This window comes from Salvelinus fontinalis, chromosome 28 (genome assembly GCF_029448725.1).
Source record: "Salvelinus fontinalis isolate EN_2023a chromosome 28, ASM2944872v1, whole genome shotgun sequence".
Lineage (NCBI taxonomy): Eukaryota > Metazoa > Chordata > Actinopteri > Salmoniformes > Salmonidae > Salvelinus > Salvelinus fontinalis.
In genome coordinates, this window is record NC_074692.1 from 18,048,476 (window position 1) to 18,073,618 (window position 25,143).

At 41.5% G+C, this 25,143-nt stretch overlaps 1 protein-coding gene across 1 annotated transcript in view; it reads right to left on the reverse strand.

The window, feature by feature from the left end:
* Positions 1-14,587: 14,587 nt before the first annotated feature.
* The window catches only part of LOC129825905 (versican core protein-like), a 79,625-nt gene continuing 69,069 nt past the window's right edge, over positions 14,588-25,143 (reverse strand). The window contains exons 11-13 of the mRNA XM_055886015.1: positions 17,971-18,115; positions 17,529-17,711; positions 14,588-17,423 (exon numbers count right to left, since the gene is read on the reverse strand). Coding sequence (XP_055741990.1) covers positions 17,260-17,423; positions 17,529-17,711; positions 17,971-18,115 — 492 coding nt within the window. The 3' untranslated portion in view covers positions 14,588-17,259. The remainder of the gene's footprint in view (positions 17,424-17,528; positions 17,712-17,970; positions 18,116-25,143) is intronic.

Below are 25,143 nucleotides of genomic sequence, written 5' to 3' on the forward strand. Positions count from 1 at the left end.
ATGGATTAAATACAAAAAAATCCTCAGTAATCTACCCCGTAATGACAAAGTGAAAACAGTGTAGAACCTTTTGAAAAAGTGTATAAAAAATACAATAAACAAATCCTTTATTTACATAAGTATTCAGACCCTTTGCTCTGAGACTCGATATTGAGCTCAGGTGCATCTTGTTTCCACTGATCATCCTTGAGATGTTTCTACAACTTGATTGGAGTCTACCTGTGGTACACTCAATTGATTCGACATGATTTGGAAAGGCACACACCTGTCTATATAAGGTCCCAAAGTTGACAATGCATGTCAGAGCAAAAACCAAGTCATGAGGGCGAATGAATTGTCCGTAGAGCTCCGAGACAGGATTGTGTAGTGGCACAGATCTGGGGAAGAGTCAGCAAAAAAAATCTGCATCATTGAATGTTCCCAAGAACACAGTGGCCTACATCATTCTTAAATTGAAAAAGTTTGGAACCACCAAGACTCTTCCTAGAGCTTGACGCCCGGCCAAACTGAGCAATCGGGGGAGAATGTCCTTGGTCAGGGAGGTGACCAACAACCTAATGGTCATTCTGACAGAGCTCTAGAATTCCTCTGTGGAGATAGGAGACATTTCCAGAATGACAACCATATCTGCAGCACTCCACCAATCAGGCCTTTATGGTAGAGCGGCCAGACGAAAGCCAGTTCTCAGTAAAAGGCACATGACAGCCAGCTTGGAGTTTGCCCAAAGGCACCTAAAGGACTCTCAAACCATGAGAAGCAAGATTCTCTGGTCTGATGAAATCAAGATTGAACACTTTGGCATGAATGCCAAGCATCACGTCTGGAGGAAACCTGGTACCATCCCTACGGTGAAGCATGGTGGTGGCAGCATCATGCTGTGGGGATGTTTTTCAGTGGCAGGGACTAGGAGACTAGTCAGGATCGAGGCAAAGATGAACGGAGCAAATTAGAGAGATCCTCGATGAAAACCTGCTCCAGAGCGATCAGGACCTCAGACTGGGTCAAAGGTTCACCTTCCAGCAGGACAACTACCCTAAGAACACAGCCAAGACATCGCAGGAGTGGCTTCGGGACACGTCTCTGAATGTTGTTAAGTGGCCTAGCCAGAGCCCAGACTTGAACCCGATCAAACATCTCTGGAGAGACCTGAAAATAGCTTTGCACAATGCTCCCCATAAAAACAGACAGAGCTTGAGAGGATCTGCAAGGAAGAATGGGAGAAACTCCCCAAATACAGGTGTGCCAAGCTTGTAGCATCAGAACCAAGAAGACAATGTAACCCCTGCCAAAGGTGCTTCAACAAAGTACTGAGTAAAGGTTCTGAATACTTATGTAAATGTGATATTTCATCTTATTTGTAATACATTTGCAAAAATGTACAAAATCCTGTTTTTGCTTTGTCATTATGGGTTATTGTGGGTAGATTGACGAGGGGAAAAAACAATTTAATACATTTTCTAAAAGGCTGTAACGTATCAAAATGTGGAAAAGTTAAGTGTTCTGAATACTTTCCTGAAGGCACTGTAAAAGAAGGCTCTACTTTGTGCAATCCTGGCATGGATTTGACATAAAACACTTAAATTGTGGAGGAGGATAGTGAGATCCATAATAAACTTGAAAAAATACAAAGTTATAAACAGGGACATCTACTTACTATCAAGACCAAACCTATAGGAAATGTGTGTATTTCCCCTTTATCTCCTCTGGCTGTTAATACTTCTCCATGGGAGACATGCCAGCTGTGCTTCAATTCACTCTTATCTAACAAGTGAGAAAGCAGGACAGACTACACTTCTACTTTCTTTGCTTTGGTATGCTAAGTGTAAGTGTCCCCTAGCCAACCAAGTAGAATAAAGGGAGCTTTTTCTCCAAGTGGTTCTAACTGTGGTGAAATTGAATGGGGATACATTTGTTTAAGTGAAAAGAAAACCCAGAAGAACTTAAGGGTGTTAATTACCATCCCATGAACCAATTGACATGCCACTTTAAGAGGTCGTGTGACAGCCACTTCCAAGACTACTTAACGCACTGCAACCGTCAGGGAGATGGCTGGAAATAGCATTAATAAGTCTATTAAAAACTATGTAGAGGTAAATAGGGACAGTGCTGTTTACAAAACAGTCATGAGTATACAGACTGTGTGTGTGCGCACGTGTGTCAGGGGGTTACATTTCTTTCAATATATATATATATTTTTTTAACTAGGCAAGTCAGGTAAGAACAGATTCTTATTTACAATGACGGCCTACCCCAGCCAAACCCAGACAACACTGGGCTGTGTGCTGCCCTATGGGACTCCCAATCACAGGATTTGATACAGCCTGGAATCGAACCAGGGACTGTAGTGACACCTCTTGCACTCAGATGCAGTGCCTTACACCGCTGCACCACTCGGGAGCCCATGTTTCACGCTCATTACTGAAATCCAGATTAAGGATGAGGAGATGCCACAGAAATGAATGAACAATGTACATGGCGCGGGGGTGATCTTAAGATGGCGCCAACAGATATGGCAGCTCTGCTTCTAGTTCATAAGAAACTTCGCAGTATTTAGTTTTTTTGTGTGTTTACAAGCATTTTGCTACACACGCAGTAACATCTACTAAATATGTGTATGTGACCAATACAATTTGATTAGACTCAGACGGAGCCTGAGACGACCAGGAAACCAGAGAACGCCAGAGCACATTTCCTTTCCAAAACAGAAGAGGTCCCAAAGAAACCGTGTGAGAGTCTTGTTTTCCGGAGCTTAGCAGCGGGACATCTGCGTTTCATGAGGAAGATTGAAGGATTTCTTTCCCAGCCAGAGACCTGTAATCACAAATCAAGTCTGCTCTAATGACAGTGCAGCAGTCTACACAATGAGAACTTAACAAGCACCTTGTCATGGAGTGCATGTCCATGACTTGTAGACAATGAAACTGAAACAAATTATTGGTTTTAGACTCTTTATTGTATCTCTTCAAGGTATAGCCAAGAATCCTGAAACAAAAGAGAATTTTGGATTGAGTAGTGCATTCGTTTGCCAACAATACTTTGGCATAAGGCGCCAAAGTCAAGTGTTTGCTGTGCGTGCCATGTATAAACCTGCCCATTTAAACGTACATGATCTAGCAATGTGAAATATTACTCGAATAACGATTGAAGTGTTGGTAGAGTATAATCATATAATTTAACCTACCTCGTGTGTTAGTCTGAAGCGCCGCGCTGTTTCCTTGGTGAAGTGCGGGTGTGCAGGAAGAAAATTAGTCTACTTCTTCATCTGTGGGGTTGATTGGCGGTTGGCATCCAACGGTATGGTGCATTACTGCCACCTACTGTACTGGAGTGTGGGCCAGAGACGGGGAAAAATAATCCTACCTGACAGCCCCGTTCCTCTTAAAAAAGATAACAAAATATTTGAGACTATATGTAATGATGTCCTACTCAATATACTCTTTAAATTAATTTCCTGTATCCCTTCTCCCTCACACTAGACCTCAGCCTCTCTCTTTCCTTCTGATTCTGCCCACACTGTAGCAAAACATGCTCCACGGTCTCTGTTTCCTGGCAAAATCACACTTTCCCGTTGGATGCTTTCCTATCACATTTAAGTTCTTATTAAACTAGCTGTGTCCCACCAGTAATCTTGTAAAAATAGCCTCCTCTCTTCTGTCCCTTCCTGCCGTCCTCCCCTCCTTGACTTTCCTCTGTACATTAAATAAATGGCTCCCCTTAGCATCTCTATTCCACTGCTCCTGCCATCTCTGCACCATCACTGTCTACATCAGGCTTTTTGCCTCTGCCTTGCTCATTGAAACTATAACATCAACATCCCCACTTCTAAGTGCTTGTTTAGCCAGTACATCAACTGCCTCGTTCCCCTCCAACCCCACATGGGCTGGGACCAAAGTAAATCTTATCTGTTTATCCATCTGTCTAATCCTGCCATGGGGTTGTAGCACCTCATAAAGCAGGTCTTGTCTGCTATGTGACCTAAAGGACTGGAAACGCATTAACACTGCACATGAATCAGAGCAAATAACTACTCTGTCTGGCTTGACTTCCTCCACCCACTGCAAAGCCAACCGTACGGCCATCAGTTCCGCCGTATATACAGCCAGACGATCTGTAATACGTTTCCTGACTTCCACCCCACATTCCTGCACTACAAATGCTTACCCAGTACGTGTCCTTGGATCTTTTGAACCGTGTGTAAATGGCCCCAAAATACTCCCTCCAAATCTTTCTATAGTCTCTCCAACACTTCTAGATCAACTACTGGAGGCGGGAGTAGCCATGGTGGATTTACAGGAACAGCTACCCTTGGACTAAACTCCCTTCCATATAGTCCCATCTCCGTCGCCTGGGTATTACCTACCCACCCAATGCTCGTGTTCTGTCTTTGCCTATGTTCCCAGCATGCTTGTAAAATCCCTTTTGCAGGATGAGACACCCCATGTCCCTGTAGGTTGACCCAATAATGAATTGCCAGCTGCTGTCTCTTAATATGCAATGGCATAGCACCCATCTCCACCTGTAGTGCAACCACCGGGGAAGTCCGAAATACCACACTACATATTCTGAGTCCTTGCCGCTTGGTAAGGATGTCTGGGCTACTGAACCATACGCTATACTGCCATAGTCTATTACAGATCGGATCAATGCAAAATACATGATCCTCAATGAAGAACGCCCAGCCCCCAACTCCTTCCCCGTCAGACAGCGCATCACATTTAGCACCTTCTTACATTTTCCCAACACTCTCTCAATGTGTTCTGCCCAGGTCAGTCTAATGTCAAAGTATACCTCAAGGAACCTGAAGGCCCCCACCCTCTCTTAGTCTCTCCCATATAACCTCAAGCATACTTCATCTCCCACCTTCATCCTGGTAAAGAACACTGAGTTTCCTCTGCAGAGAACCTGAATCCCCACATTAATGCCTACCGTTCTACCTCATCAATTGCTTCCTGTACCTTCCTGACTATGTTTGGCACCTTTCTTCTCCTCTTCCACAAGGCCCCATCATCTGCAAATAACGACCTCACAATATCCTGTTGTACCTGAGAGTAAACATCATTGATCATGATTGAGAACAACAAAGGACCAATCACGCTCCCCTGTGGTGTACCGTTATCCACCATGTAGCTGCCTGAGAGAGACTTCCCCACCCTCACCTGGATAGACCTTCCAAACCCTCTCCTGGATAGACCTTCCAAACAGGAAATCCTTTATCCATTTGTAGGTTCACCCTCCTACCCCCATAATATCAAGCTTGATTAACACTCCCTCCTTCCACATCATATCATACGCCTTCTCCACATCAAAAAAGACAGCTACAACAGTATCCTTGTTCGCCTTCCTGACCTCTGTTTCTAAGCAGAGCACTAGGTCCATAGTTCCCCTTCCCTTCCTGAACCCACTCTGATGTGGCGATACTAGCCCCCTGCACTCCAGGAAGTAAGTTAGCCTCTCCGTAATAAGTTAAAGCTATTGGCCGATAGCTTGTTGGCCTCATTGGGTCCTTCCCTGGCTTCCAGATTGGTGCCACTACTGCCTCCTTCCAATTGTCTGGTAGTTCCCCCTCCTCCCACACGGTGATGTACAACACCAAAACCTTTTCCAGTGCCTCATCACTAAGATGGGCCAACATAACATAGCACACCTCATCTTTCCCAGTTGAAGTTAACCCAGCCTTACCTATTGCCCTTTTCACCTCTGCCATGGTAAATGGTGCATTCAACGCATCATTTACATCCTCCCTCCTTTCCAGTACTTCAGGATGCCTCTCTCTCATTTTCTCCCCCCCCCCCCCCCCCCCCTTCTGACAAATATCTAGAGCTATGCACTTCTACAAACGCGTTGGCCATCATCTCTACCTTCTCGTCATCAGTTACTGCCACATCCTTCTCACTCGTGAACACTTTGCCTGACAGATGTTGTATCTTGCATCTTTCTCAGTACTCTAAATGACCTGTCCCTACCCCTCACCATTTCCCCACACTCCTCTGTCCACCATGGGACTGCTTTCCTCCTCCTCCTCCTCCCTGAACTCTTAGGTATAGCCTCAGTAGCTGCCCCCACTAGTGTCATGCACAAACTAGGTGCCTTAAAACCTGTCTAGGATCAGCGTGGCGCTAGCGGCACACCCCCCCCCCCCCACTGAAAAACCAGTGCCGCGAAATTCAAAAAAAATATTTTTTTTAAATATTTAACTTTCACACATTAAAGTCCAATACAGCTAATGAAAGACACAGATCTTGTGAATCCAGTCAACTTGTCCGATTTTTAAAATGTTTTACAGGGAAGACACAATATGTAAAGATGTACATCTATTACCTAAAAACACATTAGCATAATCCACCATCTTTTATTTGTCCACCAACACCAGTAGCCATCACCAATTCGGCTAAACTAAGATATTTATAGCCCCTAACCAACAAAAAAACTCATTAGATGACAGTCTGATAACATATTTATGGTATGGGATAGGTTTTGTTAGAAAAAAGTGCATATTTCAGGTAGATGGCATAGGTTACAATTGCACCCACCGTCACAAATGGAATAGAAAAACTACTTAGAGCAACGTGTTTACCTACTTACTAATCATCAAACATTTCGTAAAAATACACAGCATACACGAATCGAAAGACACAGATCCTGTGAATACAGACAATATTTCAGATTTTCTAAGTGTCTTACAGCGAAAACACAATAAATCGTTATATTAGCATAGCACAGGTGCAAACATTACCCCAGCATTAATTCTAGCCAAAGTGAGCGATAACGTCAACATCGCCAAAAGATATTAATTTTTTCACTAACCTTCTCAGAATTCTTCCGATGACACTCCTGTAACATCATATTACACATTCCATATAGAGTTTGATCGCAAATGTTTATATTTAGCCACCAAAATCATGGTTAGACAATGTGAAATGTAGACAAGCTGGTCAGAAAAAGTCCTTGCGCCACTTAGACAGTGATCTACTCTTATACATAAATACTCATAAACGTGACTAAAAAATATAGGGTGGACAGGGATTGATAGACAATTTAATTCTTAATACAATTGCGGAATAACATTTTTTAATTTATCCTTACTTTTCAATACAGTTTGCGCCTAGCGAAGCTACGTCATAAAACATGGCGTCCTAAGCCACTAAAATGTTTCGACAGAAACACGATTTATCATAATAAAAATGTCCTACCTTGAGCTGTTCTTCCATCAGTATCTTGGGCAAAGGATCCTTTCTTGAGAGCAATCGTCTTTTGGTGGAAAGCTGTCCTCTTGCCATGTGGAAATGCCTACTGCGTTCGGGATGAACTGAAAAGCGTGCCCAACTATTCACATCGTTGCAAAAATAAATGTCCCAAAATCGCACTAAACGGATATAAATTGCTATAAAACGCTTTAAATTAACTACCTTATGATGTTTTTAACTCCCATAACGAGTAGAAACATGACCCGAGTAATATTACCCCCTTCACTAATGCTTGGAACAGGAGCGGGCCGCTGTCCTCTAGGCGCATGACGCAGCTCCAAAAGAATGACTAGCTTCAGGGTTTTTTCATTTGTGGGGCCTGTGAACGCGCAATCGACCCCATTGGAATCGTCATCACGTAAAGGCATCCAGGGGAAGACGTAAGAAGTGTCCGTACAGTCATAGCAATATCAGTGCCTTTTTAACTGACTTCAGAACAGTGGCCAACATTTCTGAAATCTGAATCCATGTCAGGGAAATTGCTGTAGAATGGGCTCTGTTCCACTTAGAGACAAAATTTCAACTCCTATAGAAACTATAGACTGTTTTCTATCCAATAATAATAATAAAATGCATATTGTACGATCAAGGATTTTGTGGGAAGCCGTTTCAAAAATTACCAAATTAGCATAAATAGTCTAAACAGCGCCCCCATCCCCAACAGGTTAATAGACTTGCCAAAACTTTAGTTTGTTAACAAGACATTTGTGGAGTGGTTGACAAACAATTTTTAATGACTCCAACATAAGTGCATGTAAACTTCCGACGTCAACTGCACATACTAAAGATACAGTAGCACTGTCAAAGCTGTACAAAAAAGTCTGCAATCAAGCAAACACTGGTCACAAACAATGTGTTTACAATAGCACATTGGTAATAAAGCAAAATGTGTTAAACCACAACTTCTGTGGAAGCTAGCTTTAACTTGGTACCTAGGTAACACCAATACAACCAGCCTGAAAACATTGACCAGTAGAAACTGCAGTCATTTTCATTATTCTTAGCAATGATTTAGGAATTCTTGTGAGTACGTATTAGCTAGGTTGCCACTTGTTGTTCGCCTATTGAAATTGAAATTCAGTTCATGAAAATAAATAGCTAGCGAGCTACTTAACCCTGTTGCCCAAAGCTAATGTTATAAGCAGCCAGCTAGCGTCAATTGGCTAGTGACGCTCGACCGGACCGGGTTATGTGTTATGAAGCTATCCACAATAAGGATTAGGCACAGTAGTAGAATTTGCATTTTGCCTTCAAAATAAAAGTGTCATTGACAGTGATGCAAATGAATACAAATAGTAGAATTATGCTGTACTTTTATTTTGTAGGCTAACCGCAAAGTCCACCATTGTGGCTAATCCTTATTGTGGCTAGTTTCACATAGATGGGTCCGACCACCATTAATCAAATAAGAACTGTATTATAAATTAGGGTGATTTTAGATGATGACACCTAGCTATATAATCAGCTAGCTAACTATAGCTACTGAAACAGATTATGTTGTGTAATTTGACACGTTAAATAGTGTTATTTGATCTGTATCTTTTTTGACACGCAAAGACCCAAACGGTGTTCCATAGAAATCCTGGTTGAGAATGAAACGACTGAACAAATGAACAACGAAACAGCACAGCAAGTAAGTGAAAGAAATAGGTTTTGAATATGTTTTACTGGTAAGGGGTACATACGTAAATGCCAACAAAAAAAACTTTTGTTCAGTGTGGTGTGTGTGTGTTTGTGTAACCTTTTTTTAACAAGGGAAGTCAGTTAAGAACAAATTCTTATTTACAATGACGGCCCGGTCTACTCTGGGCCAATTGTGCGCCTCCCTATGGGACTCCCAGTCACGGCCGGATGTGACACAGCCTGGATATGAACCAGCCTGGATATGAACTGTAGTGACGCCTCTTACACTGAGCTGCAGTGCCTTAGACCACTTTGTCCATGTGTGTGTGTTAATTATTTAACTGTACTAGAATGCTTAAAAGGCCGCAACATTTTTTTATATTGGTTATCGGTACCGTTATCGGTACCGTTACCGAAAATATCGGATATCGGTATCGGACAAAAATGTCATATCGGTGCATCACTATTTTAGACTATTTAATTTCAGTGGAAGGAGGCAATTTTTCAATGTCCCAAGTGCTGTTCAATCATCTTCAACAAGAATAATTAGGAATAAAAAACTATTTTCAAATTTTCTTCATTAAAATAGGGGGTGCTGTTTGCACTTTGTAAAAATTTTGTTCTCAAATTAAACTGCCTCGTACTCAATTCTTGCTCGTACAATATGCATAATATTATTACTATTGGATAGAAAACACTCTAGTTTCTAAAACCGTTTGAATTATATCTGTGAGTAAAACAGAACTCAAGTTGGAGCAAACTTCCTGTGAGGAAGTGAGAAATCTGAAATCAGGCAGGCTGTGCTAGGGTCAGTTTATTAAATGTTATCTTATTTTAGTCTTTTATGTTAAATGCTGCACTTTTTATGAGAATATTGACTATTTTCTGTACTTCCTCAAAATCATTGTTCACCCTGTGAACATTTTCTACAATGACATCACAAACAGGAAATTATGTCACTTCCTTGGCCGGAAAACAACTGTGGTGAACCTGGTGAGTATCTAGATGTCATACTATTACATTTTCATCATTATATGTTGGTGAGGTGATATGGGAAAGCATCACTTGTCCACACTGTTATGCAAAAATACAAGAGACATTAATCGAATTTCATAATTTCAAAATATTATTGTGAAACAATGCAAATTCCTTTTCAAGTGGCCATTATCCTAGCATACCATTATCCTAGCATCATCACGATCACTTGGAGCATAGTTGCTAATTTTAGCTCAAAATGTCCACCCTGTTATCTATGTACTGTACACTTAACAGGGAAGACATTCACTCAACAGGGTGGACAAATGGATATCTTTCAATAATTAACCTCCCGGGTGGCTCAGTGGTCTAGGACACTGCATCGCAGTGCTAGCTGCGCCACCAGAGTCTCTGGATTCGCGCCCAGGCTGGGCTGGGTTCGCGCCCAGGCTCTGTCGCAGCGGTCCGCAACCGGGAGGTCCGTGGGGCGACGCACAATTGGCATAGCGTCGTCCGGGTTTGGCCGGTAGGGATATCCTTGTCTCAGTATGTAAAAATGTAATAAAATTTATGCACTCTACTGTAAGTCACTCTGGATAAGAGCGTCTGCTAAATGACTAAAATGTAATGTGTTGCAAAATATGTGTTTTTGTTCATAAATTGTAATAAATAATTACAGTATACATAGCAGGTATAGTATTTTAAGAATAAATATCAATTGAATCAGAATTTTCTGAAGGAATGGCACTTCCTCTTAGTGCAGTTGAAAGACAGCGGCTGTCAGAGAGTGTACGGGAGGCAAAGTCAGGTGCAGGAGAGCAGAGTATAGTAAACAGGCGCACTTTTATTTTTTGTTCCAAAACCGGGAGCACTACATAAATCAAACGCGCTCAAAACACGAAACATAACAAAAGTAAAGCGCGTTATAAAACACCACATAACATGAAACAATTACACACAAAGACATGATGGGAACCAGAGGGCTAAATACATGTAGATTGATTGGGGAATGAAAACCAGGTGTGTATGGAACAAGACAAAACAAATGGACATATGAAAAATGGCTCGGCGATGGCTAGAAAGCCGGTGAAATCGATCGCCGAACGTCGCCTGAACAAGGAGAGGAGCCGACTTCGGCGGAAGTCGTGACAGCGGAAATAAACAGAACGACAGAGAACGACGTAATGCTGACCCAGAAAGAAGGAGAGAGTATCTCGAGAAAGAGAGGGAGAGATGGAGGAAAGATAAATAGACAGGGATGAAGAAGGCAATAGCTGAACTCAGTGACAGAGTGCAGTGTGCAGAAAGCAAGAAATGGAGATATTCAAAAAGCATACTCAAGTCCAAGGCTAGTGCGTTGCTGCATTCCCAAACACTCCCCTCAACTCCTGAAAATCAGCCTGGGCCTTCAAGGTTAGAAGAAGCTTAAGATAAGGCATTTAAGATTTTTAGTTGCTAAACTTTCTGGATGTAGAGGAACATAAGATTAAGGTGGAGTGCATGCACCGGAACGGCATCAACAAATTCTTCTTGTCAAGTCCAAAAGAAGTGTCACGTTCCTGACCTGTTTTCTCTTGTTTTGTATGTGTTTATTGGTCAGGGCGTGAGTTTTGGGTGGGCAGTCTATGTTTTCTATTTCTATGTTGGGTTTTTGTGTTCGGCCTGGTATGATTCTCAATCAGAGACAGGTGTGTATCGTTTGTCTCTGATTGAGAGTCATACTAAGGCAGCCAGGGTTTCACTGGTGTTTTGTGGGTGTTTGTTCCTGTGTCAGTGTTTGGGCCACACAGGACTGTTGCAGGTTAGTCACGTTTGTTGTTTTCTTAATTTGTAGTGTTTGTTGGTTTGCCATTAAAACATGAATACCTACTACTCCGCATCTTGGTCCGATCCATGCTCCTCCTCGTCTCAGGAGAACGACTACGACAACCTTTACAAGAAGATATTTGTTGGTACTCTGATGGACATATAATTTGTCTGATGCCAGAGCCACATGCTGTTAATAAATGCTCTGTGAATATGGAAAAATCCACCTGGAAGTATGTGGAAGAGCATTTGGGGTGAAAGGGGGGAGAGATGGAAAGAGGGGGAGCGAGAGCGGGGGAGAGGAAGAGAGGGACAGGAATGTGTTTTAATGCTAATTCCAATGATTTTGTACCGGCAATGTATTTTTGTGTTGTTGTTTTTCACAATGAACATGTAACTAAATAGCAGTTCCAATGTTGTTACTACATGTATTACTATGTAGATGTATATTCAGTGTTCATGGTTTAATTTATGTTCTGTCCCGTTATAGCTGTCCACCCTGTTATCTTGGCATCTTTTTCAAATAATTCAGTTACATTGTCAAATATCAAGGATTTGTGTAATGAATTTTAAAGAGCAAGACCCGGCCAACAACACACAATTATAAACTTGGATAAAATATGATTAATGTCGGTCTCAATTTAGAAAGATATAAGGTGCAAATTATTCTTGACAAGCAGTAGCAGAATGGAAAAAGTTCCAAGTCTCGGACCAAAAGGCTCCTTAACAGCTTCTACCCATAAGCCATAAGCCTTCTGAACAATTAATCAAATGGCCAATGAGACTATTTACATGGACACCCCCCCCCCCCCCCCCCCCCCCCCCCCTGTTTTTACACTGCTGCTACTCACTGTTTATTATGTATCCATAGTCACTTTACCCCTACCTACATGTACAAATGACCTCGTTAACCTGTACCCTCACACATTGACTCGGTAATGGTACCCCCTGTATACAGCCTCGTTATTGTTATTTTATTGTGTTACTTTTTATAATTTTCTACTTTAGTTTATTTGGTAAAGGTTTTCTTAACTCTTTCTTGAACTGCATTGTTAGTTAAGGGCTTGTGAGTAAGCATTTCAAGCATGTGACAAATAAAGCTTGATTTGATTTGATATGGAGATGAGTTGTGCCTCAAAGTGTGAGGGGGTTGTTTTAGATTGTGAACTGTACAACAATACGGAGTCTTGCTTTGGTAGCCATTACATTTCCTTTAATAAATTTGTTCTGTCATATCACTGGCATTTTAAAATATCATTTATTAGGTACACTTTTCTAGTACTGGGTTGGACCCCCTTTTCCTCCAGAACAGACTGAATTCTTTGTGGTATTCTACAAGGTGTTGGAAGCATTCCACAGGGATGATGGTCCATGCTGACGCGATGGCATCACACAGTTGCTACAGATTGGACGACAGTACATTTGTGCTGAGAACAGCCTGTTCCATCTCATCCCAAAGCTGCTCAATTGGGTTGAGGTCTGTGGACTGTGCAGGCCACTCAAGCAAATTAGACTCGCTGTCATTCCAGGCGATGTTTTTCCACTCCTTAATTATCCAGAGTTGGTGATCGGGTGCCCACAGGATGCGCTTCTTCTTGTTTTTAGCTGATAGGATTGGAACCCGGTGTGGTTGCCAGCTGCAATAGCTCGTCCATGACAAGGATCGCTGAGACGTGAGTTCCGAGATGACGCTCTGCACACCAGTTGTACTGCGCCATTATTTGTCCGTTTGTGGCCCACCTGCTAGCTTGCACGATTGTTGCCATTCTCCTTCGACCTCTCATCAATAAGCTGTTTTCACCCACAGGACTGCCGTTGTCTGGATGTTTTCTGCTGCACCATTCTCTTGCATTAAACCACTGTCGTGCATTAAAACATTCAGGCAGGAATAAGGTATCTCCTGGATACGTGCTCATGTAACAGGGTTATATTGGTGATTCCCCTTGCCACTTTATTGTTAAGCCAATGGGTTTTTGGTTTTAGTTTTGTCTTGCCTTCACCTACTCAACATGGCATCTTATTGGCTGGTTTGCGTAGCTTGCTTACGAGGGAGAATGTTTCAGTTAGAATCGTCCCAGTGAACAAGCACCAAACCAGCGGTAAGTTGTTGGTTGCAAAGCACTGTACGTCAAAAGTGATTTTATACTCACAAGTGATGATTTAAATGTACAATTTATATCAACCGGTTTGTAAATGTTATTCGAACATCACACATAAGATGCAGTGTTTTTTGGAGAATATTGGTTGTGCATTTTGTTGTAAAGAATTCCCGCCAGTACTAGCTAGCAACTTACTGTGTCTGGTGGGGGGGGTTCATATATTTTGTACAGTGCGTGAGTGCAGAGTTGGATGGTGAGCCGTGCATTGCATGACGTGCAATTTTGTGCTGTTCCTATCAGGTACATTGTTAAAGATATTATATTGTATATTGCAATTGTATTATTTTGGTAACTAAATGCCCAGTGAACAAGCACCAAACCAGCGTGCGTGAGTGCAGAGTTGGATGGTGAGCATTGCATGACGTGCAATTTTGTGCTGTTCCTGTCAGAATAAATCTCCATGACTGGTGCTACACGTTGGAGTTTGTGTCGAGGATTGATTGTACACAACGCAAGAAGAGTACTGTTAAACTCAGGAGTTACTCAAGTGAAAGTAACTACCCCAGTTCATTGACAGTAGCTGTTCTTGTAGACAAAAGATTTGAGCAGTAAATGTCATGTCTTGCAACTACTGGAGTGCAAATGTGGAACAGTGCCACCTGCTGGTAATAAGTCTGTACTACTAACACAGAGAGGTCATGTTGACCAACAGAATCAAAAAAAGTCTAAGCTTACTTCTGAACATTAATTCATGGTTTGGAATATGGTTTGAAACCTAGCCTCTACCAGACTGGTATTGAATGGAATGGTGGTGAGCTTACAAATAAAAAGGAGCCTAAGTTAAATGTACAAACATTTATTATTTTTTGGGGGTGACGGAGAGCAGGTCTTGTTTTTTTTGTTTTTTTTTATATTATTACAAAAATCCCAGACATTCACATTGTAAAAAAAAAGTTATGCTATGAATATAAAACTTTATTATGTGCACTTTAATGCTAAAACATAACTGGCAAAACGAGACAAACATACAAGACAAAAACGGTTTTAAAAAGCACAACTGCTGGGGACTCCACAAATTGATGACAGTCTTCAATTGTGCAACACAAAATCTCTACAAAGTGTTTCGTAATATTGTGACGAGGACAAGGCGTAATCAGCTGATTGAAGCCATACACTTTGGTCCATTGTTGACCCCTAAATGTCAAACTATAAGGTCAATTTAGTGTAGGGTGTAGTAAAGGAATATCTTCATCACATTGACTAATACTGTGATGATAGCTGTCTCCTGCAAAGCCTGTACAATACATGTACAAAGTGTTGAGACTGTAGTCAGGCCAACTGACTGCATCTTCAGAATATTTCACTGATGAAATAATAGCATGGCAAGAAGAGGAAAAGCAGCTTGAAAAAATAAATTACATCGCATCTCTTGTTGAAAAAGGTGTTTGTTCAAGTCTTTTGGAGTGTTTCACGGAGCAAATTCTCTCAATTGTCATTTTGCGTTGACCTAAGTAAACGGCACCCATTATCAACGTATTATATATCCTTTAATATCTATTCATATACAGTTGAAGTCGGAAGTTTAAATACACTTAGGTTGAAGTCAGTAAAACTCGTTTTTCAACCACTCCACAAATTTCTTGTTAACAAACTATAGTTTTGGCAAGTCGGTTAGGACATACATCTACTTTGTGCATGACACAAGTAATTTTTCCAACAAATGTTTACAGACAGATTATTTCAATTATAATTCACTGTATCACAATTCCAGTGGGTCCGAAGTTTACATGCACTAAGTTGACTTTGCCTTTAAACAGCTTGGAAAATTCCAGAAAATGATATCATGACAACAATGTCAAGGTATTGGAGTGGCCATCACAAAGCCCTGTGTGGGCAGAACTGAAAAAGCGTGTGCAAGCAAGGAGGCTTACAAACCTGACTCAGTTACACCAGCTCTGTCTGGAGGAATGGGCCAATATTCAACCAACGTATTGTGGGAAGCTTGTGGAAGGCTACCCGATACATTTGACCCAAGTTAAACAATTTAAAGGCAATGCTACCAAATACTAATTGAGTGTATGTAAACTTCTGACCCTCCCTGAATGTGATGAAAGAAACAAAAGTTGAAATAAATCATTATCTCTACTATTATTCTGACGTATCACATTCTTAATATAAAGTGGTGATCCTAACTGACCTAAGACAGGGAATTTTTACTAGGATTAATTGTTAGGAATTGTGAAAAATGTATATGGCTAAGGTGTATGTAAACTTACGACTTCAACTGTAGGTGTTCCTTTTGTCGAGGTGGGAAAGGGCAGTGTGGAGTGCAATAGACTGCATCGTCTTTGGATCTGTTTGGGCGGTATGCAAATTGGAGTGGGTCTAGGGTTTCTGGGATCATGGTGTTGATGTGAGCCATGACCAGCCTTTCAAAGCACTTCATTGAGACAGACGTGACTGCTATGTGTCAGTAGTCATCTAGGCAGGTTACCTTAGTGTTCTTTTTAAACATGTTGGTATTACAGACTAGGATTAAATATCAGGAATTGTGAAAAACTGAATTTAAATGTATTTGGCTATGGTGTATGAAAACTTCCGACTTCAACTGTATATTTATCTTTAGAAGACACGGATGAGATGAGATGAAGGCTGCAGCTGATGACAAGGAACTGGTTATTTGTTCAAAACCGCCATCACAAGCACTCTAAATTGATTGGATCGGCCTCCCCCATGTTTCTTTTTTCTTTCGGTGATCTGAAATCTGATTGGTCAAAGACGTGTGCCATCCAATAATCCCAGGGCCTACTCCGTTCCTCTGGTAAAGATGAAATCTTGGATGAAAAACTGCCTAAAATACATACAGTAATCATGTTTAACAACAAGACCTATATTGATGATAAACCCAAGGATAGATCCTCTTTCTTTGAAATTGTATTTCCGGATTATGGAGAAGATCTTAATGGGAGATGTATTGGGTACTGTGGATTCATTTGAGCATTAGGAGCTGCGTAGCACAGCCTATTTGAAAATGTTTTGTATTCATTTGCATAACACAAGAGCAATAATTTCACAAATGCTGGCATTTGCCTGTATCTTTTTCACCATGTAAGAGTTGAACAATCTTCAGTCTGTGTAAAATAGAGAACTGTCTAATGAATGCACTATTTGGTTCAAAGTTCTTCCCCAGCACACTCATGAGAGGTTATTTTTCTTTATTTTCCAGTAGCCAGCGGAAGGTATCCACTTTGGCGTTGTTATAAATTAGTGTCCCTTTATCAGAATATTCTTTGAAACGGCACTTCATTCCAAGATTCCATCATCGAAATGGTAAGAAAATTTCACATTTCCTTTGGGTTTGTTTTTTTTGTTCCTTTTTTGTTAAAAAGTATTTTTTCTTTTTTCATTTGTAAAAAAAAAAATAAACATCTCCACATGAGTGACAGTCATGCATTCCTATTGTGTAGGTTCTGCAGATTGTGAGCATGCGTAACCTAGCCTAACCACGGCGATCACTGTCTTCTGTTTCGCCTGTTCACCGATCTCCTCAATCTCCTTCCTCGATGGTGAGGACGGTGTCGGGCCTCCGCCTCGTCGGACCGCCACTTGGAGTTGTTACTGCTGAACAGGCGGTAGCTCTGGTGCCTACTTGAGAATGCCCTTTGGGAGTTTGATGCTGAGGAAGAAACAATGGCACGTTGTCAGGAAAATGTGGAGTGAAAACCAGTAAACAAATGTGTCCTCACTAGAATCAGTCAAATAATCAATCTATTGTACTTACGACTCATGCAAGCAATTTTGGGCATGTCCCATCGGCCATCTCCACGGCAACGGATGGTTGGCACATGCCTCTGGATGAAGCCGTCCTTACACTGGTACCTCACCAGAGCATTGATCTCATAGCGTGACCTCTTCCTGCCGAAGGTCTGAGCATTCTGTACCAGAGGGGGCTGATTACAGGCCACTGAGGAGAACACACAGGGGTAGATGGAAGAATGGATGGCTGAATAGATAAATGGGTGGATTGATGAATGGATGGATGGATGAATGGATGATTAGATCATGTACACAGTCAGTGGATTGAAATAGCGCTCAACTGGGCACTGCATGTTTTACATTGTGTAGTTGTGGTGAACACACTCCCCTTTTTAAAATATGGCAAAAAGTATTGTTTTCAAAGAAAATAAAGATTAAAACATCAGCAAAAAACAACTTTGTCTTACCTGTGCCTTTCTTGCAGGTGAAGGTGAGGTGATAATTACAGGGCACATCGTTCCACTGGCCGTCCTCGTGCCAGATCATCACCACACAGTCCTCCCCAGACGAGAAGAAACTGTCCGGCTGGTTGGGGCGCCAGTTTTCATATTGCTGATGGGGAGGGAAAGAAAGAACAGGAACAAACTATTATGAAAAGATGATCATCATCGTCATCAGTAGCAGCAGCAGCAGCATCATAATCATCGTCGTCCTCATCAGCATCCACCTCAGCATCATCAGGTTTAGGATTATGGTTATTTCAACATCTTGGTAGATATGGAGAAACATATATAAAATCTGATGCAATACAATATAAAACACAAGTAAAATACATGATCGGTGTATCATCAATGAATCACGAGTCATAAACAACCAATTGACATACCACTAAATCCAATAGGATCAGACCAGGATCTCCGTAAATACAACATAGAGATTTTCCACTAGCAAGTGTCTCACTTTGTCCTACCCCATACAACACAAAAACACATACTCTGTCTCTCTAAGAATGACAGCTAACAGCATGCGGACAACACTGCTTATCTCTGGGGTATAATTGGAACAGTAGATATGGTCAGTGATAGTCCAGTCTTAAGCCCGCTCTAGGGCAACGGCTACACAATCAATACATTCACGCTCACAGTAAATCCCAAATATGTCTTACCCCTAACATGACCCACCAGCTCCCACTTGCTATTGCACGTAAGTGTACCAAGTTAGACTCTATTGATAATAAAGGAACTTGGGCTTTTACCAATAATGTGTAAGATGCATTGTTTGATGCGGCAGGAGGGAGCAACACAGCTGTTGAAACTATAAAACAAATGCCGTTGGTTTCACATTTGCAGTCTGTGTTACTAACAGCCTTTCAGTATGTATACTGAACAAAAATATTGCAACAATTTGAAAGATTTTACTGAGTTACAGTTCATATGAAGAAATCAGTCAATTTAAATCATTAGGCCCTAATCTATGGATTTCACATGACTGGGAATACAGATATGCATCTGTTGGTCACAGATACCTTAAAAGAAATGGGCCTCACAATGGGCCTCAGGATCTCTTCACGATATGTCTGTGCGTTGGAATTGCAATCAATAAAATGCAATTGTGTTCGTTGTCCGTAGCTTATGCCTGCCTATACCATAACCCCACCGCCACCATGGGGCAGTCTGTTCACAGCGTTGACATCAGCAAACCGCTCGCCCACGTTGGACGTACTGGACGTACTGCCAAATTCTCTAAAACGACATTTCAGGTGGCTTATGGTAGACATTAAATTATCTGGCAACAGCTCTGGTGGACATTCCTACAGTCAGCATGCCAATTGCACACTCCCTCAAAACTTGAGACACCTGTGTCATTGTGTTGTTTGACAAAATTGCATATTTTAGAGCGGCCTTTTATTGTCCCCAGCACAAGGTGCACTTGTGTAATGATCATGATGTTTAGTCAGCTTCTTGATATGCAACACCTGTCAGGTGGATGGATTATCTTAGCAAAGGAGAAATGTTCACTAACAGTGATGTAAACAAATTTGTGCATTTGAGAGAAATACGCTTTTTGTGTGTATGAAACATTTCTGGGATCTTTTATTTCAGCTCATTAGACATGGGACCAACACTTTGCATGTTGCGTTATATTTTTGTTCAGTGTAGCTAGCTGGTGAGGCAATTTCTGAATGTGACAGCTGTATGTGATTCTTAGATTCCCCACATGGGGGCACAATTTTCCTCTTTCCTGTCCAGATCAATACAGACTTTTGACACATCTGTAACTATTATAATGGTCATGTTGTGGCGCTATAGACATCACAACAAAAACATTTCTCAAATAATATGTATTATTTAAACACGTGTTAACTTACAAACAAAGATCAGGCGAAGAGTTGTAAAATGTACTGTCACTTAGGGTAAGCTAAATCACTTTTCCTTTTCTCCCACTTTCAAACTGACTCTCCTACCCCTCTGTCTCTCTGACCACCCTCTTAGCCTCTATCCTAACACCTTCCTCCTCCCTGCCCTCTATCCTTACCCCTCCCCACCCCTCTGTCCTCTATCCTCACCCCCTCCACCCCTGTCCTTTATTCTCACCCTCTCCACCTCTCTGTTCTCACCCCATCCACCCCTCTGTCCTCTATCCTCACCCTCTCCACCCATGTCCTTTATCCTCACCCTCTCCACCTCTCTGTCCTCACCCCATCCACCCCTCTGTCCTCTATCCTCACCCCCTCCACCCCTGTCCTTTATCCTCACCCTCTCCACCTCTCTGTCCTCACCCCATCCACCCCTCTGTCCTCTATCCTCACCCCCTCCACCCCTGTCCTTTATCCTCACCCTCTCCACCTCTCTGTCCTCACCCCATCCACCCCTCTGTCCTCTATCCTCACATCACCCCATCCACCCTGCTGCCTCAGAGACCCCAAAGGATACTGCAGGACCAGCTCCTCTGTGACATAATTGTACAGAGTTTTCTGAGAGAGGCTTCACTTCGAAGCCAAACAAAGGAAGAGAAAATAGATCAAAACACAAAATAGACTGAGCATGTGAGCCCTGCTCAGATACACATTTACACTGCTACAGAGATGTGCTGTGCAGCATGGAAATAGTCTGGAGAAATATAAGGTTTCTACTAGAAATACAACGTCATTTTGCCAATTTGTAAGATGGTGGAGACAGATCAATTTTGGAGTATTGCATATTATCTATTCATCCAAGGAAAGTATATTCCAAATGCTGCACTAATAATATACGTTTCCTAAGTCAGGATATTTTTTTCGAACAAGGTGAGAGCTGGGTTTAGGCTTCTCAATGCCTTGCTATCGTCACTGTACACTACAATCTTAGAAAAGGAAAGGTGCTATTTAGAACCTAAAACTGTTCTTCGGCTTTTCCCATAGAAGAACCCTTTGAAGAACCCTATTTTGAAAAATCTTTTCCACAGAGGGTTCTACATGGAACCCAAAAGAGTTCTACCTGGAACCAAAAAGGGTTCTCCTATGGGGACAGCTGAAGAACTTTTATGGAACACTTTTTTCTAAGAGTGTACACCAGCGGAGGCTGCTGAGGGTAGGATGGCTCATAATAATGGCTGGAACAGAGCAAATGGAATGGATTCAAACCATATGTGTGTGATGTATTTGATACCATTCCACCTATTCCACTCCAGGCATTACCACAAGCCTGTCCTCACCAATTAAAGTGCCATCAACCTCCTGTCGTGTACACGTTTCCAACAACATACAATAGTGTTATGTCATCACATCCCACATACAATACATGCGTGGAATTATTAGTGTAACTCAGCTTTCACACACTACAACGCACATACACACACACGTACAGTTGAAGTCGGGAGTTTACATATACTTAGGTTGGAGTCATTAAAACTCGTTTTTCAACACCTCCACCCATTTCTTGTTAACCTCTACTTCCTCACAAACCCGGGTCTGGGAGCACCCCCATCAGTAAAAAAAGCTGACTAGCATAGGCTAGCATAGCGTCACAAGTAAATAGTAGCATCTAAATATCATTAAATCACAAGTCCAAGACACCAGATGAAAGATACACATCTTGTGAATCCAGCCATCATTTCTGATTTTTAAAATGTTTTACAGGGAAGACACAATATGTAAATCTATTAGCTAACCACGTTAGCAAAACTATAGTTTTAGCAAGTCGGTTAGGACATCTACTTTGTGCATGACACAAGTAATTTTTACAACAATTGTTTACAGGCAGATTATTTCATTTATAATTCACTGTATCACAATTCCAGTGGGTCAGAAGTTGACATACACTAAGTTGACTGTGCATTTAAACACCTTGGAAAGTTCCAGAAAATGTTGCGATGGCTTTAGAAGCTTCTGATAGGCTAATTGACATAATTTGAGTCAATTGGAGGTGTACCTGTGAATGTATTTCAAGGCCTACCTTCAAAACTCAGTGCCTCTTTGCTTGACATCATGGGAAAATCAAAAGAAATTATCCAAGACCTCAGAAAAAAAATTGTGGAAGGCTTACTGAAACATTTGACCCAAGTTAAACAATTTAAAGGCAATTCTACCAAATACTAATTGAGTGTATGTAAACTTCTGACCCACTGGAAATGTGATGAAAGAAAGAAAAGATAATTCTCTACTATTATTCTGACATTTCACATTCTTAAAGTAATGTGGTGATCCTAACTGACCTAAAACAGGGAATTTTTACTAGGATTAAATGTCAGGAATTGTGAAAATCTGAGTTCATATATATATTTGGCTAAGGTGTATGTAAACTTCCGACTTCAACTGTACATGTAGAGTATATATTGACACAGCTTCAGAGCTGCTTGGAATGCACTGCTGCATTGATCAGAGCTACCATCTCTCAGCGCGGCTTTTTGTTCAAATAGTCTGTTCAAAGCTGTGACCCCCCCCCTCCCCATTCCTTCCCTAAGGCCCCATGCAGGGACCCTGTCATTACGGTTAGCAAACACATCAGCTTCCTGCTCAGCTGACTGACTCAACAAACACCCGCTTGGGCAACCCCATAACAGCCCCCTGCATCCTCCACAAAATAATCAAACAGCCTCTTCATCCCCCCAATCGCCCCCGACACACACAGTAGAATTTATACATGTTCTGAATGAATTGAGAATCAAGGCTGTGCGTGTTACAGTTGAAGAGGGAAGTTTACATACACCTTAGCCAAATACATATGAACTCAGTTTTTCGCAATTCCTGACATTTAATCCTAGTAAAATTGCCCTGTCTTAGGTTAGTTAGGATCACTGACTTTATTTTAAGAATGTGAAATGTCAGAATAATAGTATAGAATGATTTATTTCAGCTTTCATCACATTCCCAGTGGGTCAGGAGTTGACATACACTCAATTAGTATTTGGTAGTATGCATTTAAATTGTTTAACTTGGGTCAAACATTTCAGGTAGCCTTCCACAAGCTTTCCACAATAAGTTGGGTGTATTTTGGCCCATTCCTCCTGACAGAGTTGGTATAACTGAGTCCGGTTTGTAGGCCTCTTTGCTCGCACACGCTTTTTCAGTTCTGCCCACAAATTTTCCATAGGATTGTGGTCAGGGCTTTATGATGGCCACTCCAATACCTTGACTTTGTTGTCCTTAAGTCATTTTGCCACAACTTTGGAAGTTTGTTTGGGGTCATTGTCCATTTGGAAGAACCATTTGCGACTAAGCTTTAATTTCCTAACTGATGTGTGGAGATGTTGCTTCAATATATCCACAGAATTTTCCTTTCCTCATGATGCCATCTATGTTGTGAAGTGCACCAGTCCCTCCTGCAGCAAAGCAACCCCACAAGATAATGCTGCCAAACCTGTGCTTCACGGTTGGGATGGTGTTTTTCGGCTTGCAAGCCTCCCTCTTTTTCCTCCAAACATAACGATGGTTATTCTGGCCAAACAGTACTATTTTTGGTTCATCAGACCAGAGGACATTTCGCCAAAAAGTACGATCTTTGTCCCCATGTGCAGTTACAAACGGTAGTCTGGCTTTTTTATGTCAGTTTTGGAGCAGTGGCTTCTTCCTTGCTGAGCGGCCTTTCGGGTTATGTTGATATAGGACAAGTTCTACTGTGGATATAGATACTTTTGTACCCGTTACCTCCAGCATCTTCACAAGGTCCTTTGCTGTTGTTCTGGGATTGATTCGCACTTTTTGCACCACCGTTTTTCAGATAGAACGCGTCTCCTTCCTGAGCGGTATGGCGCCTGCGTGGTCCCATGGTGTTTATACTTGCGTACTATTGTTTTTACAGATGAACGTGGTACCTTCAGGCATTTGGAAATTGCTCCCAAGGATGAACCAGACTTGTGGAGGTCTACAATTTCTATTCTGAGGTCTGATTTCTGATTTATTTAGATTTTCCGATGATGTCAAGCAACGAGGCACTGAGTTTTAAGGTAAGCCTTGAAATACATCCACTGGTACACCTCCAATTGACTCAAATTATGTCAATTAGCCTATCAGCAGCTTCTAAAGCCATTACATCATTTTCTGGAATTTTCCAAGCTTTATAAAGGCACAGTCAACTTAGTGTATGTAAACTTCTGACCCACTGGAATTGTGATACAGTGAATTATAAATGAAATAATCTGCCTGTAAACTGTTTGTTGTAAAAATTACTTGTGTCATGCACAAAGTAGATGTCCTAACCGACTTGCTAAAACTATAGTTTGTTAACAAGAAATTTGTGGAGTGGTTGAAAAATGAGTTTTAATGGCTCCAACCTAAGTGTATGTAAACTTCCGACTTCAACTGTACGTGTGTGTGTGTGTGTGTGTGTGTGTGTGTGTGTGTGTGTGTGTGTGTGTGTGTGTGTGTGTGTGTGTGTGTGTGTGTGTGTGTGTGTGTGTGTGTGTGTGTGTGTGTGTGTGTGTGGAAGCTGAGTTACACTAATAATTCCACGCATGTATTGTATGTGGGATGGGATGACATAACACTATTGTATGTTGTTGGAAACGTGTACACGACAGGAGGTTGATGGCACTTTAATTTAACAATGAAGAGGTGACTCAGGGATGCTGGTCTTCTTGGCAGAGTTCCTCTGTCCAATGTCTGTGTTCTTTTGCCCATCTTAATCTTTTATTTTCATTGGCCAGTCTGAGATATGCATTTTTCTTTGCAAATCTGCCTAGAAGGCCAGCATCCCGGAGTCGCCTCTTCACTGTTGAAGTTAAGACTGGTGTTTTGCAGGTACTATTTAATGAACCTGCCAGTTGAAGACTTGTGAGGCGTCTGTTTCTCAAACTATACACTCTAATGTACTTGTCCTCTTGCTCAGTTGGGCACAGGGGCCTCCCACTTCTCTTTATATACTGGTTAGAGCCAGTTTGCACTGTTCTGTGAAGGGAGAAGTACACAGCGTTGTACAAGATCTTCAGTTTCTTGGCAATTTCTCGCACGGATTAGCATCATTTCTCAGAACAAGAATAGACTGATCAGTTTTAGAAGAAAGGTCTTTGTTTCTGCCCATTTTGAGCCTGTAATCGAACCCATAAATGCTGATGCTCCAGATACTCAACAGGTCTAAAGGCCAGTTTTATTGCTTCTTTAATCAGAACTACAGTTTTCAGCTGTGCAAACATAATTGCAAAAGGGTTTTCTAATGATTAATTAG